The following is a 15582-nucleotide window of genomic DNA, read 5'->3' as shown; positions in this document are numbered from 1 at the left end:
TATACACTACCTATTGGTAGCTATTGACAGTCTCCATTAACAACTATTCACCATCCCAGCCAGATTGTTATCAACTCGTTAGACTATCCAAGTATTCTTCTCTCTCTTTGGGTTTCTATCCCCACCTACTGTTTTTACTTTACCCCCTCCCCTCACCCTATTGTCTGCATATAAACTGATATTTTCCCAGTTACCATCAGTTCTGAGGAAGAGTCACTGGACCCAAAACATTACCTCTGATTTTTATTCACACATGCTGCAAGACATGCTGAGCTTTTCCAGCGACTTCTGTTTTTGTTCCTGATTTGCAGCATCCTGAGTTCTTTTGGTTTTCAAATGACCAAAAGAGGCTGCTTTTAACATGCATCTTAAAAGAGAAGAGAGAGGATGAAGGGCAAAGTGGTTGGCAAAGGGAATATCAAAGCTTAGAACCAAGGTAGGTCTCCCACTGGAGGAATGGTTAAAATCAGGGATGTGCAAGAGGCCTGAATTTCAAGAGCACAGGGATTTGAAAATTTATAATGCTGTTTAAGGTCACACAGACATAAAGGTGAGAGACCATAGAAGGTTTTGAAAACAATGATGCAGGTTTTAAAATTGAGGACTGGTCATCCAGGGAGCCAGTGAAGATCAAAAGACACATGAACCTGATGGATGAATAAGATTTAGACCAAGCACAGCTTTGGGTAAACATCAGGTTATGCAGAATGGAAGATGGGAGGCCAACTGGGAACACGTGGCAGTAATAGTAGGAACTGCCGATGCTGGAGAATCTGAGATAACAAGGTGTAGGGCTGGATGAACACAGCAGGCCAAGCAGCATCAGAGGAGCAGGAAAGCCGACGTTTCAGGCCTAGGCCCTTCTTCAGAAAAAAATGAAGAAGGGTCTCGACCCGAAACGTCAGCTTTCCTGCTCCTCTGATGCTGCTTGGCCTGCTGTGTTCATCCAGCTCTACACCTTGTTATCTCAGATTCTCCAGCATCGGCAGTTCCTACTATCCTTGTACTAACTTCAGGCCAACTTTTTTTAATATATTCATAAAGATAGATACAAGAATTACATTATAAAGTTAGTTATTATATTGACGATTCACTTTAAACATTAGACAAATTTAAAAAATAATTACTTGAAAATTGCCTTCTTCATTAGGCCGCAGAGATTCCCATTCTGGAGAATCAAGGAACTGATACGGAAAGATGTAGTGTAGAAACTGCTGTTCATGAGTAACACGAACTCTGTAAATAAAAACATAAAATTAATTTATTTTCCTTTACAGAATAAAATGTATTTTTGACATTTAGTGATGATAACTATTTTTTTGAAGTTATTTCTACCCTTCACTGAAGTGAGTTTTCCTGTACTGTCCAGTTTTCACAGCCAGTACAAAGGTAACTTTTCAACATCTTTAATTCATCTGACTTTAACCAGTGTTAATTGGGAAGTGGAAGAGTCAAATACGACAATGCAAAGAAAGGCTTTAAATTGTGATCCATCATTGCAATTCTGAAACACTTTAGATTTTGATCCTTACTCACTTCCCTTGCTTTCCTGCTTTTTGAGATTCCTGAGGTTTGAAAGGAATCATGGACTTAGTTCAACAAATGCTGAGGGGCTGACCAAGGCCACAGATATTATGAAATTGCCAAATATGAATCCCTTATAACCTCAATGTAACATGTGACTTTGACAAGGAGCATGGCCACAAGCGTATAATTGCTAAACATAAAGCAAGCTGCATCTGCAAGATTTGTAATGCAGTGAATTTAACAATGGATGATTTAGTCAATGATTTTCTTGCCTTTACAGCCAAACGCATGAACGAACTTCAGCAAAACTGTACTAGCTGCCAAATCATTGATCATAGCTTCATCAAGGTAACTACAAAATAGGAGAGGTATTGTTGTGAGCAACTAATTTAAGGGAAGGTGTAATGCTGTACATGCTATCTAAATCTCTTTTGGTGGAATCAAAAGCATCTGCAAAGATAAATTTTGAGACGTAGTGCATTGTAAAGGTCATTGGGGAAATCATAGAACATAGAACATAGAACAGTACAGGCCCTTCATCCACGATGTTGTGCTGAACTTTTACCCTAATCCTAAGGTCTATCTAACCTCCACCCCTACCTTATCATCCATATGCCTATCTAATAGCCGCTTAAATGCCCCTAATGAGGCCGACTCCACTACCCGCTCCGGCAATGCATTCCATGCCTCGACCACTCTCTGAGTAAAGAACCTACCTCTGATGTCTCCCCTATATCTACCTCCACTCACTTTAAAACTATGCCCCCTCCTAATAGCTACCTCCACCCTAGGAAAATGTCTCTGGCTGTCCACTCTATCTATACCTCTGATCATTTTGTACACCTCTATCAAGTAACCTAACATGCTTCGTCGTTCTAAAGAGAAAAGCCCTAGCTCTCTCAACCTTTCCTCGTAAGACCTTACCTCCATTCCAGGCAACATCCTGGTAAATCTCCTCTGCACCTTTTCCAACACTTCCACATCTTTCTTGTAATGAGGCGACCAGAACTGGACACAATACTCCAGATGTGGCCGAACCAGGGTTTTGTCTCGCTGGAGCATAACTTCACGGTTCTTGATCTCAATCCCTCTATTAATGAAAGCTAACACACCATACGCCTTCTTAACAACTCTATCCAACTGGGTGGCAGCTTTCAGGAAACTGTGGACATGAACCCCAAGATCCCGCTGTTCCTCCACACTGCCAAGAATCTTTCCGTTAACCCTGTATTCTGTTTTCAAGTTTGTCCTTCCAAAATGAATCACCTCACACTTGTCAGGGTTAAACTCCATCTGCCACTTCTCAGCCCAGCTCTGCATCCTATCAATGTCCCTTTGTAACCTAGAACAGCCCTCCGCACTGTCCACAACTCAACACACCTTCGTATCATCCGCGAACTTACTAATCCACCCTTCTACTCCTACATCCAAATCATTTACAAGAATTACAAATAGAAGAAGACCCAGAACTGATCCTTGTGGTACACCACTTGTAACTGAGCACCACGTTGAATATTTTCCATCCACTACCACTCTTTGTCTTCTAAGGGTCAGTCAATTCTGAATCCAATCTGCCACATTTCCCCCTATCCCAGGCCTCCTTACTTTCTGCATGACCCTACCATGGGGAACCTTATCAAATGCCTTACTTAAATACATGTATACCACATCCACTGGTCCACCTTCATCCATGATGCAGGATCAATCAGTCGCACATATTTGTAATGATCAGAATTATACAACAAATGTTTTCAATTTTTAAAAAAAAATTGCTGAAGTGATTCATTGGTCATTATTAAAAGGGTTGATCTGAGGTCATGACAATGACAGACCAGCCTGGTGTTGTACTATAGGAAAGTTATGAATGCATTGAAGGGAGTGCAGAAGTGATTTATCAGAATGTTTCCAGGAATGAGAAACCGCACTATAACAATTCTGTGATTCTGTGTTCTTCAACAAATTCGCCAGAAAGTTATACTCAATATTGGATAAATTATTACATTCATTTGGCATCTGACCCAATGGATAATACTAGGCAGCTATACAATGGAAAACTGCTCATGCTGGAAATCTGAAATAAAGAAACTAAATGTTGGCACTACACAGCACATCAGGCAATGTAAAGTGAAAGAAACATTTGATATTTTTAGGTGCACATCCTTTATTAAAATTGAAGCTTGAATGGTATTGAGGCATTTTAGTAATAAAGAAAATAGTAAATTGAGGAACAGGAAATTAATTAATAATATTTGAAATGAAAGTGGTGACTTTAGTTACATACAGCTTCTTTCAAGATCAGGTATTGCTAGGAGTCTATGTCTGTCCAAGAGGCTGGACTGGCTTGAGTTGACAGCAGAGAAGTCAATCATTGAGAGAGACTGATGGGTTAATTTAACTGCAAATTGTCTCTAGAGATTATTGAATGATGGTAGTATGGACCAGTTTGTATGAAATTTAATAAAGTGGATTGAATGTGTTGTGCTGATTAAAAAGTCTTAAATAATCACTTCACTGGCCAGATGTGGACTTCATACTGAATTGGGTGAGGCATGAGGACCTTGAGGAAGAAGGGAAGTTAGTGGTGAAACCTCAAACTACTCTGTCAATGGTTGCTAATCTGGTCTATTTGGCTTCTGCAATACAAATATTGGATGGTTGGAGATCTATATTGTTAGCAAAGAATGAACTGGATTTTAGTGAGGAATGCATAAAGTAAACTATAACTGTCTCTAAAATAGATGTCAACCTCCCATCTTGTAAAATTACAGTCTGCACCATGGTGTTCAATTCTGTGTTAAGCAATGCCTGGTGTAGCTCAGTGGCCCCACTCTGGCATGGCAATCTCTGGCGAATTTTGTTTTTATTCACTTGTGGGTCATGGGCGTTGTTGGATGGGCCAGCATTTATTGCCCATCCCCAGTTTCCCTCGAGAAAGTGGTGGTGAGCTGCCTCGTTGAACCACTACAGTTCATCTGCTGTAGGAAGACCCACAATACCATTAGGGATGGAATCTGACACTGAAGGAATGGTGATATATTTCAAAGTCAGGATAGTGAGTGGTTTGGAGGGAACAAGCAGGTGAAGGTGTTCCCATGTATTTGCTGCCTTTGTCCTTCTAGATTTTAGTGGTTATGGGTTTAGAAGGTGCTATCTAAAAGTCTTTGGTGAATATCTGCAGTTTATCTTTGAGATGGTATACACTGCTGCTACTGAACATTGGTGTTGGAGGGAGTGAAAGTTGTGAATGTAGTACCAATCAAATGGGCTGCTTTGTCTTGGATGGCGCCAAGCTTCTTGAGTGTTGAAGCTGCATCCATCCAGGCAGGTGCTGCAGAGGGAAGCAATGGCCTGGGAAGGCGCACAATTTGCTGGCTTCTGTTTCCTCTGTATCTGAAATGTGCTCTGTCACTTTCTGTCTTGCCCTCTGGGAAATGCCTAACTCCTACTTATAACCTCACTTTTGTGACCATGAGATTGGAAATTCATGATTACAAATTGTAATCAATCAAGTCCCTATATTGCATTATCAGTGCCATTCATTATCAGTATACCTGGGAATCACTTTTTTTATTTCAAAAATATATTTCATTCATATGAATATCTTTATATATATATATATATATAGTCCCTAAAGCAGTTCAGTTCTGTACAGTAGCATATGAAGAAACAAAAAACATTGGAGTTTGAATCTATCCATTTCTTATTTGTACAAGATAATATTAGAGTCATAGAGGTTTACAGCATGGAAACAGGCCCTTCGGCCCAACTTGTCCATGCCACCCAGTTTTCACAATTAATCTAGTCCCATTTGCCTTTATTTGGTTCAAATCCCTATCCTATCAATGTACCTGTTCAAATGTTTCTCAAATGTCAAAATTGTACTCACCTCTACCACTACCTCTGGTAGCCCATTACACACACCCACCACCCTGTGTGTGAAAAAAATTGCCCATTGGACCCTTTTGAATCTCTCTCCTCTCACCTTAAACCTATGCTCTCTAGTTTTCGACTCTCCCACCTTGAGGAAAAGTTGTTGGCTGACTACCTTATCTATACCTCTCATGATTTTATAGACCTCTATAAGGTCACCCCTTAGTCTCTTACATTCCAGGGAAAAAAGTCCCAGCCTATCCAGCCTCTTGTATAACTCAAACCTTCTAGTCCAGGTAGCATCCTAGTACATCTTTTCTGCAGTCTTTTAGTTTAATGATATCCTTTCTATATTAGGGTGATCAAAACTGCACTTCAAATGCGGCCTTACCAACATCTTATACAGCTGCAACAAGACGTCCCAACTCCTATACTCAATGCTCAGACCGATGAAAGCAAGCATGCCGAAAGCCTTCTTCACTGCCCTGTCTACCCATTTTCAAGGAGCTATGAACCTGCACCCCTAGAACTCTTTGTTCTATAACATTCCCCAGGCCCTACCATTGACTGTGTTAAGTCCTACCCTGGTTTGACCTACCAAAGTACAACACTTTGCATTTATCTAAATTAAACTCCATCTCCCATTCCTCAGCCCACTGGCCCAGTTGGTCAAGATCTCACTGTACTCCCAGATAACCTTCTTCACTGTCCACTATACCACCAATCTTGGTGTCATTCGCAAACTTATTAATCATACCTCCTAAATTCACATGCAAATTATTTATATAAATAATGAATAACAGCGTACTCAGCACCAACCCCTGAGCCACACCACTGGTCACATGCCTCCAGTTTGAAAGACAGCCCTCTACCAACACTTTCTGTCTTCTACCTTCAAGTTAATTTTGTATCCCTTGATCCCGTGAGATATTTACATATATTTGAGGAATCGGGAGGGTCCGATAACTGAACAGACTCCCATTTAACTTCAGCAGAAAGACCTTAAATGGTGGTCTTTCCCCACTGTACCTTGGCAGCAGCTGCCCCAAGCTTTAGTACGTCCCTCAACACATAGTACTGGACCTTAGAATGTTACAGTCTGCTACACTCAGGGTCATTGTCTTGTTCTGGAAGACCAACAAGTTTTGGGTAGACCAAAGAGCATCTTTCACTGAGGTGATGGTCCTCCAGGTGCGGTCCATGTTTATCTTGGCATGTCCCGGGGAACAGACCAGAGAGCATGGAGTTCTGCGTCACAGAATTGCTCGGGAGGAACCCCGATAAAAACCACTGCATCTTTCTCCAGACTTCCTTTGCAAAGGCACATTCCAGAAGGAGATTGTAACAGTCTCTACCTGTACCCCCCTCCCTACCTCCCCAGAGCCACTTCGAGGGCAGTGTGCAGTGGTGCAGAGTGTCCGGGCATGCATGAAGGATCTCACAGGTAGTGCCCGTCTCACACCAGTCAAGCAATGTTTTGGTGCTTGTTGGAAAGTTCTGATGATGAGGCATTCTGCCAAATAACGTTGACTGTCTCCCCAAGGAACCATCCAACAGGATCCACCTCTCCTTTTCCCGCATGGTCTCAAGAATGCTACGTGCAGACCACTTCCTGATGGACTTGTGGTCAAAGGTATTTTTCTTTCTAAATTTCTCCATGAAGGACAGGTGATACGGAATGGTCCAACGACTTGGGGTGTTCTGCAGTAATAACGCCAGACCTATCCTTTTTAATAGCTTAGGTCTAAGTTCCTCCCAAGATTTTGCACATGCCCCGGCCCCTCTGAACCATATTCCCAGCACCTTCAGGTAATCTGTCCTGATGGTGAAGGGGATAAAGGATCAGTCGGCCCACTTCCCAAAGAACATGGCCTTGCTCTTGCCTCGGTTTACCTTGGCTTCCAAGGCCAGTTTGAACTCATGAGTCTGCGCACTTAACACCGGATCCAAGCAGAAAATGGCGATGCCATCCATGTACAGGGAGGCTTTGACCTGCAGTTCTCTGCTGCCTGGAACAGTCACCCCTCTCAGGCTCCCATCCTTCCTGATGGACTCAGCAAAAGGGTCTACACAACACACAAACAAAGCAGGAGGCAGTGGGTAGCCCTGCCTGACTTTGGATCTGATCGGGAAGCTTTCTGATTCCCACCCACTGATTGAGACAGCACTAATGATTTTGGTGTAGAGCAGTCAGAACCAGTTATGGATTCCCTCCCAAAAGCCCACTTTGGAGAGCACGTCCCACATGTAGGTGTGGGGATATCCTGTCAAAGGCCTTCTCCTGGGCCAGACTGATGAGACAGGCATCCACCCCCCTGTCCTGCATGTAGGCAATCAAATCCCCGAGGAGCATGAGACTCTCAGGGACCTTACTCCCTGGTACAGCACAGGTTTGGTCAGGGTGAATCACTGAACCCAGAGCAGACCTGGCCCGGTTGGCAATGACGTTAAACAGGATCATTCACTTTGCATGTCCTTATTAACTAAAGGCAGAGGAGAGTAAAACATTTTTATGATGAAATATCCATTTTAGTGGAAAAAGTCAACAAAGCATGTTACAGCTGTTTCACTAAAGTGAGGGTGAGTATGCATTCCACCTGTACCCCTGGGGGACACTGAAATCTACAACATAGACCACTGCTGAGGGAGGGGATCCTTCAGTAAACACTGGCGCCTTTCCGGGGCTGGATTCTCAGCGGCCACTTTGCTTTGTTCCATTTGAACACCAAGTGGAATCACATTAAAAGCCGAGATGTCAATGGTTAAAACAAAGAAAAAGTTAGCGTAAACCGTGTTCTACCTTACCTTACCCTCAGCTACTCTCAGAAAATCACAATCTGAGGCTGAGGGCGGAAAGAGAAATAACTTTTTTTTGAGCATTCCCTCCTTAAAAATAGTCAAATTAAGGTGTTTTATCCCGACGACTTACAAGGAACTGAACCTGGAGGCAATGTGGTTGATAAAAACACATCTATCTGTGTAACTGAGAATGATTTGACTGGAGTATGTGGTAAAACTAGTTACATAGTAACACGACATGTTTTTAAGGGCAATGGCGTTGGTATCAGTTACATCCTACCAAACAAATGGTCACACCGAGCCTCCCCCCGCCCAATGTATTATGTTGCTGACTGTCCGGTTGCTAGCACTTGTTACCACTGACCTGCCTGAGAGCAGCAGAGACAAGCGGTCAATTGCGGTTTTGCCTTCCACAGCGTAGTTCTGCTCACGGGCGAGACTCGTCACCTCGGCATCGCAGCAGTTCACGATCTCCTTGTAGACATTGAGCGGCACTTCGAGGGGCCGGAACATAGCTTTGTAAAGATTCGTGAAGTCTTCATCGAAATTCACCTTCCTCAGCCGGTAACCAATGTGCGCCAGTTGAACCAAGCAGAACACAAAAAGTAACAGGCTCCACATAAAAATATCCACTCCGCAAGCATCGACCCAGCCCCAAAGAGACTGAATAAAAAACCCAACGCCCAAAAGACTAAACAGATAAACGAGACCAAAGAACCCACTGCCGCTCATGTAGCCCAGTGTAAACATGACATTGGCCAAGTGGTAAACAGCTCCTTCACTCCCATTTTTCAAAATCTTACACCCAGGACTATCGTACAAAATAGTCTCGATGAAACTTGAATTTTCCCTAAACATTTCTGCTCGAAAAGCAAACTTGGGGGAGATTTCGGATTTTTGAGTTAATCGCTGAGGAGCCCAAGCAGGCAGGGAGAAAGCAGGGTTGAATGTGTGTGTACGCGTGTGCGCAGAGAGAGAGAGAGGGAGATAGAATTTGTCTTGGCAACAGAGCTAAGTTGCAATGAAAAGGTTACCATGTTTGGAGTTGAAATCCAAGGAGCACTGAGCGGGAACAGATGGCACTTAACATAACTGTGACACACAGTTGATAAGATATTGCTTCCAACTTGAACATAATAGGCACCATAACCATACATATTATTTGTGTAAACCGTAAAATTTTTAGGAGAATATGCACAAAGAGACAGTATATCCTGCAGTTTAAAGCCATTCTGCTGAACTGTACTTCAATATAACTCTTAACATCCACAAGTATTTTCGTCGTGTTTTTTTCCCTTCCTACTCTGAATGACTTCTCTTCAAACAGGAGAGCTCCTGATAAAGTCTCCTACCCTACAACTAAAATTGTAAAGTTCATGTTGGATAAATGAAGCTATAATCACTGCACTAACCCTTTTTAAATGATTTTGTGTCAACCCAGTAATCGCAACTGGAGGATGTAGTTGCCCACTCCTGAGTTTAAACTCCTCATAGAGACTGCAGAAACTAGGAGCAGGAATAGACTATTCGGCCCTTAGAACCTACTGCACCATTCAGTATGATTATAGCTGAACATCCAACTCAATACCCTGTTCCAACTTTCTTCCCATACCCTTTGATCCCTTTAGCCCTAAGAACAATATCTAACTTCTTCTTGAAAACATTATGTTTTGACCTCAGCCACTTTCTGTGGCAGAGAATTCCACATTCTCACACTGGGCAAAGACATTTCACCTCATCTCAGATAAATTGGCCTACTCTGTATCCTAAGAATTGTGAGACGTGGTCATTACTGAATAGGCTATTATTGCCCATCCTGAACTTGTCTTGAGGAGTTGTTGGTGAGCTGCATTCTTGAAGCACTGCAGTCCTTGAGGTGTATGTCCACAGTGCTGCTAGGAATGGAGTTCCAGGAATTTGCCTTAGCAATACTTAAGAAGCTTAACACCATCCAGGATAAAGCAGTCCACTTGATTAATGCCACATCCACAAACATTCACTCCTTTCAACACAGATGCTCAGTAGCAGCAGTGTGTACTATCTGCAACATGCACTCAGAAATTCACCAAGGATCCTTATACAGCACCTTCCAAACCCACAACCATCTAGAAGGATAAGGGCAGCAGATATATAAGAACACCACAAGCTCCCCTCCAAGCCACTCACAAATCTGACTTGGAAATATATCGTTATTCCTTCAGTGTTGCTGGATCAAAATCCTGAAACTCCCTTCCTAATGATTTGGTTGGTATGCTGACAGCAAATGGACTGCAGCAGCTCAAGAAGGCAGTTCATTACCACCTTTTCAAGAGCAACTAGGGATGGACAATAAATATTGAAGCAGCCATACTCCATAAATAAGTAAATAAAATAAAAATAATTCTAAGTCAAGGCATTATGAGGCTTGGAGGGGAATTTGCAGGTTGTGGTGTTCCTGTGGAACTTCTCCTTGTCCAGATGTACAGAGTTGGAAGCTACAATTCTGCATCGATGGTGAAGGTTATAATCATTGAAGGTGATTGATGGGGTCTCAATTAAGCCTGCTGCTTTGTCTTAGATGGTATCGAGTTTCTTGACAAAAAGCCCATCGAGCCAACAGCAGAGTATTCGATCACACTCCTGACTTGTGCCTTGTAGATGATAGACAGGCTTTGGGGAGTCAGAAAGTAAGTTACTTATTGCAGAATTCATGGCCTTTGCCCTGCTTTTGCAGCCATTATAGTATATGGCTAGTCCAGTTATAGATATTTGCTAATCAATCCTATTCATAGATCATTACACTCCCCTGAAGTGTAGGGAGTTCTGGTCCATGTGCGATCGGTAACCCTGCCAAAACTCTCAGGCAGCGTGGACCACCCATCAGGTCCCTGGTTCTGACACTGGCCTTAGGTTAGTGAAGGTGGAGTAATAAATCAGGAGGCAGGTGTTTCGGGACAAAGAATCTCTGTTTTTATTAAATACAAAGGCACGTATCTCACAAGAAATAAAAAAAGGCAATAGTAGTAAACAGGGAAATAATACAAAGGTGAATAAATTACAAGAAATAATAAAACAAATGCAAAACAATGAAACTGACACAATTAGTTATTAACTTTTAACACAGGCCAATTACTATTACAAACTAAACAGTAGTTTTAAACACAGACACTTTAATCAGACTTCCTGACTTTTGGATGCCCTGCACTGTCACCAACCCACCTTTCTCTCCCTGCTAGCTAAGTTGGATACTTTAGGCCCTGAGGGAAGTAAGCTCACCACAGTGGGTAAACAGATTTTGAATCACAGCTGGCTATCCCCGCTTGCCATAGCTGGTGCTTCGCTGAAGACTTCGGACAGTGTAGGCCTTCAGTCTGGGTTGAGTCTGCTGATGAAGTAAGACGTGTTACGGAATGTATCGGGAAAGCACTTTAGTTTGCTTACTTTTGGTGGGTTTTGTGGTAGGGTTTTCACCTCAGGTTGTGCCTGAGGCCTTGAGGTGTTGATCAGGTCATTGGTCGTTCAGTCTGCAGGTTGTGGTCGGTCACCGGAGACAGCTGTAGGAGTCTTTCTTGGTGCGGTAGCTCTCTGTGGAGTCCTGTATGTAGCTGAGGGGAATAGCTCTCCTCTCTTTTTCCCCTTCTGTCTCGTTCAGCTGAGATTGGGGCCTACAATTATACTAAAGTGCACGTCTCTTATATCGGTGCCAAATCTGGCTTTAGCAATAGTATTACTGTTATTCTTCTGGGGGTGAATTGGCTTTCTGATCCTTAGAATAGGTGTAAATATCTTTCAATCGGAGGTGAATAGGTTTCCTAATTGTTTAGAATAAGTGTAAATGTATTTTGATTACATGGAATGTCCAGTGTTTTCTATGAATGAATATTAATTGAAGCTGAATGCCTTGGTATTTCTGACAGCTCCAAAATTTTTGAAGTTGTTGACTTAGGTCTGGTCTGGTTCCAGTCAGCTATCCCCGTGATTGAAAAAACCGAAAGAACTGTGGATGCTGTGAATCGGGAACAAAAACAAAGTTGCTGGAAAAGCTCAGCAGGTCTGGCAGCATCTGTGAAGGAAAAAAGAGTTAATGTTTCGAGTCCAGTGACCCTTCCTCAGAACTGATGGTGGCTGGGAAAACATCAGTTTACATGCAGAAAATAGTGAGGGGGGTGGGGTAGGGACTAAACGATAGGATACAGCCTAAAGAGAGAGAAAAGCAGTTGGACAGCGTTGATAACGATCAGGCTGGGAGGGAGTTGTTAATGGGGACTATTAGTGACTAACAACAGGTGGTTTGTAATGGCAGGCTATGTAGTAAAAGGCCTGGTGTGTGGAGTAGGGGGCTGGGACATGGGAGAGTTTAGGCCCTAAAATTATTGAACTCGATATTGAGTCCGGAGGGCTGCAGGGTCCCCAAGCGGAAAATGAGGTGTTGTTCTTCCAGCTTGCATCTGGCACATGGACAAGGGCATGTCTATGCAATTTCCACCATGTCAGTTGTTGTTGAAATTATTTGACATTTTGTTAATCAAGACCGTGAATTTGCATAATGTAAGATGAATGATAATGGCACATAACTATAGTAAAATGAAAAATGTTCAAAATATACCAAGTGTAGCCGGATCAGCCACTAATATAACATTACACAGATTATAACAATATAACATTTATTAGTTTTTGATATTTAATCCATTTAATTACAGCTAGTCACAACAGAATACAAGGGTGGAAAGACAAACAAGAAACAAGAACAAACAAGAAGGCATCTGAAACGGAATCTGCACTCATCCTGTTTAAAAATGACTCAATAATAACAGAAAAATAACTTTGCGTGGCAAAAAATATGTACTCAGTTTCTAATTTATTTTATTATTTGTTCTTTGTAACAGTGTCAAGAAAGGAATCATTCAAGACATGTTCTATTGAAACAATTGAAGTTTTATCTTACTAAGAGTACTGTAGACCGAATGTAGGAAGATCAGAGTTTGAAGTGGGCATGTTAATTGCAATAAAAATTCATGCGCAGATTGCAGACTTAGAAAATTCTGAAGAAAGAAAATGTGTCAAAATGTAGAAAAATAACACAAAAGGAAAGGGCCACCACCACAATCAACTCTGTAGTCTGTCAATGAGAATACAATTATTAGTTTTTTTTCAAAAGACAATATATCTTAAGAACATATATTGAGCGCTTAACCAGCTGCTGTCTGCACTCACAGTTGCTACCTCCACTCACTATTGATGCCTGTACTGACAGCTCCTGCTGTCACAAAACAGGGCCAAATGCCAGATAACTTATACATTATATACTGAATGCAGAGACGTCACAGCTGTAATCTAATACAGGAATTCAGCTGTCTCTGTTCTTGTGCAATTAGAAGAAATTCTTGGATTATAATACTGCATTCTCTGTTGTATTTCAGAATTTTTAACCATTTGGCTTAGAGAGAATATTGGTTTGCATTATAAAACTGTTTTGATATAAAGATGAATTCAAGTTTCTAATCATTCACTCTCAAAGACACAATATCATTTTTTAATTTGACAGACAAAGTAAGGCTGAAGTAGTTGCAAAAAGAGAATGAAGCCTAGTCACAAGCTTTTCCAAAAGGAATAGGCCGGCCATCAAAACCACATCAAATTGAGATGCAGGAGGAATCATTAGCACATTCCAACGTCCCTAGAAACATCCTGACATTATGCAGGAATGGCCCTAATTTGTTAAGCACAGCAGGTGATATTTGCCATGGAAACTCTCATCTGGGGCAGGGCAGGAGATGTATTCAAAGTCAGCTGAACTGTCTAATCACTGGTCATACTGGGTTGAGGGTCCTGGATAGGGCTTTTGCCTTTCCCTCCAGTGGCAAAGAAACAGAGACTATTTAGGGGAGGGCCAAATTTTACACCACTCTTATAAAAGTCACTTTTTGTCATTTTCTGGTTGAAGCAAATAATGCACTCAAAGGAGAGACAAGGTGCAGCAGGCAGTAAAGAAGGCCAATGGTAAGTTGGTCTTCATTGTGAGATGTTTCGAGTACAGGAGCAGGGATATGTTGTTGGAGTTGTACAGGGCCTTGGTGAGACCACACCTGGAATATTGTGAGACAACAAGGTGTAGGGCTGGATGAACACAGCAGGCCAAGCAGCATCATAGGAGCAGAGAGGCTGACGTTTCGGGCCTAGACCCTTCATCAGAAAAGGGGGAGGGGAAGGGGGTTTTGAAATAAATAGGGAGAGAGTGGGAGGCGGATAGAAGAGGGATAGAGGAGAGGATAGGTGGAGAGGAAACAAACAGGTCGAAGAGGCGGGGATGGAGCCAGGAAAGGTGAGTGTAGGTAGGGAGTTAGGAAGGGGATAGGTCAGTCCAGGGAGGACGGACAGGTCAAGGGGGCGGGATGAGGTTGGTCGGTAGGAGATGGAGGTGCGGCTTGAGGTGGGAGGAGGGGATAGGTGGGAGGAAGAACAGGTTAGGGAGGCAGGGACGAGCTGGACTGGTTTTGGGATGCGGTGGGGGGAGGGGAGATTTTGAAACTAGTGAAATCCACATTGATACCATTGGGCTGCAGGGTTCCCAAGCGGAATATGAGTTGCTGTTCCTGCAACCTTCGGGTGGCATCGTTGTGGCACTGCAGGAGGCCCAGGATGGACATGTCGTCTGAGGAATGGGAGGGGGAGTTGAAATGGTTCGCAACTGGGAGGTGCAGTTGTTTATTGCGAACCGAGCGTAGGTGTTCTGCAAAGCGGTCCCCGAGCCTCCACTTGGTTTCCCCGATGTAGAGAAAGCCACACCGGGTACAGCAGATGCTGTATACCACATTGGCAGATGTGCAGGTGAACATCTGCTTGATGTGGAAAGTCTTCTTGGGGCCTGGGATGGGGATGAGGGAGGAGGTATGGGGGCAGGTGTAGCACCTCCTGCGGTTGCAGGGAAAAGTGCCAGGTGTGGTGGCGCTGGAGGGGAGTGTGGAGCGGACAAGGGAGTCACGGAGAGAGTGGCCCCTCCGGAAAGCAGATAAGGGTGGGGAGGGAAAGATGTCTTTGGTGGTGGGGTCGGATTGCAGATGGCGGAAGAGTCGGAGGATGATGCGTTGGATCCGGAGGTTGGTGGGGTGGTACGTGAGGACGAGGGGGATTCTTTTTTGGTTCTTATTGCGTGGACGGGGTGTGAGGGATGAGTTGCGGGAGATGTGGGAGACACGGTTGAGGGCGTTCTCGACCACTGAGGGGGGGAAGTTACGGTCCTTGAAAAACGAGGACAACTGAGATGTACGGGAGTGGAATGCCTCATCCTGGGAGCAGATGCGGCGGAGGCGAAGGAATTGGGAATAGGGGATAGCATTTTTGCAGGAAGGTGGGTGGGAGGAGGAGTATTCTAGGTAGCTGTGGGAGTCGGTGGGCTTGAAATGAATA

The 15582-nt window shown here is 43.2% G+C and overlaps 1 protein-coding gene across 1 annotated transcript; it reads right to left on the bottom strand.

Annotated features, from left to right (window-relative positions):
• Window positions 1–1127: 1127 nt before the first annotated feature.
• On the bottom strand, window positions 1128–9157 carry LOC109930438 (popeye domain-containing protein 3-like; the record flags this gene model as incomplete). Its single annotated transcript, XM_048592432.1, has 2 exons — window positions 8561–9157; window positions 1128–1236 (listed from the first exon to the last, which is right to left on the bottom strand). Coding segments are annotated over exons 1-2 (603 nt in total), but the record flags the coding sequence as incomplete, so codon positions are not given.
• Window positions 9158–15582: the final 6425 nt, after the last annotated feature.

Source organism: Rhincodon typus, unplaced genomic scaffold (genome assembly GCF_021869965.1).
Source record: "Rhincodon typus isolate 14 unplaced genomic scaffold, sRhiTyp1.1 hic_rhity00001197, whole genome shotgun sequence".
Classification (NCBI taxonomy): Eukaryota; Metazoa; Chordata; class Chondrichthyes; order Orectolobiformes; family Rhincodontidae; genus Rhincodon; species Rhincodon typus.
The sequence above is the reverse complement of the archived record's forward strand: the minus strand, read 5'-3'. Positions and strand labels throughout refer to the sequence as shown.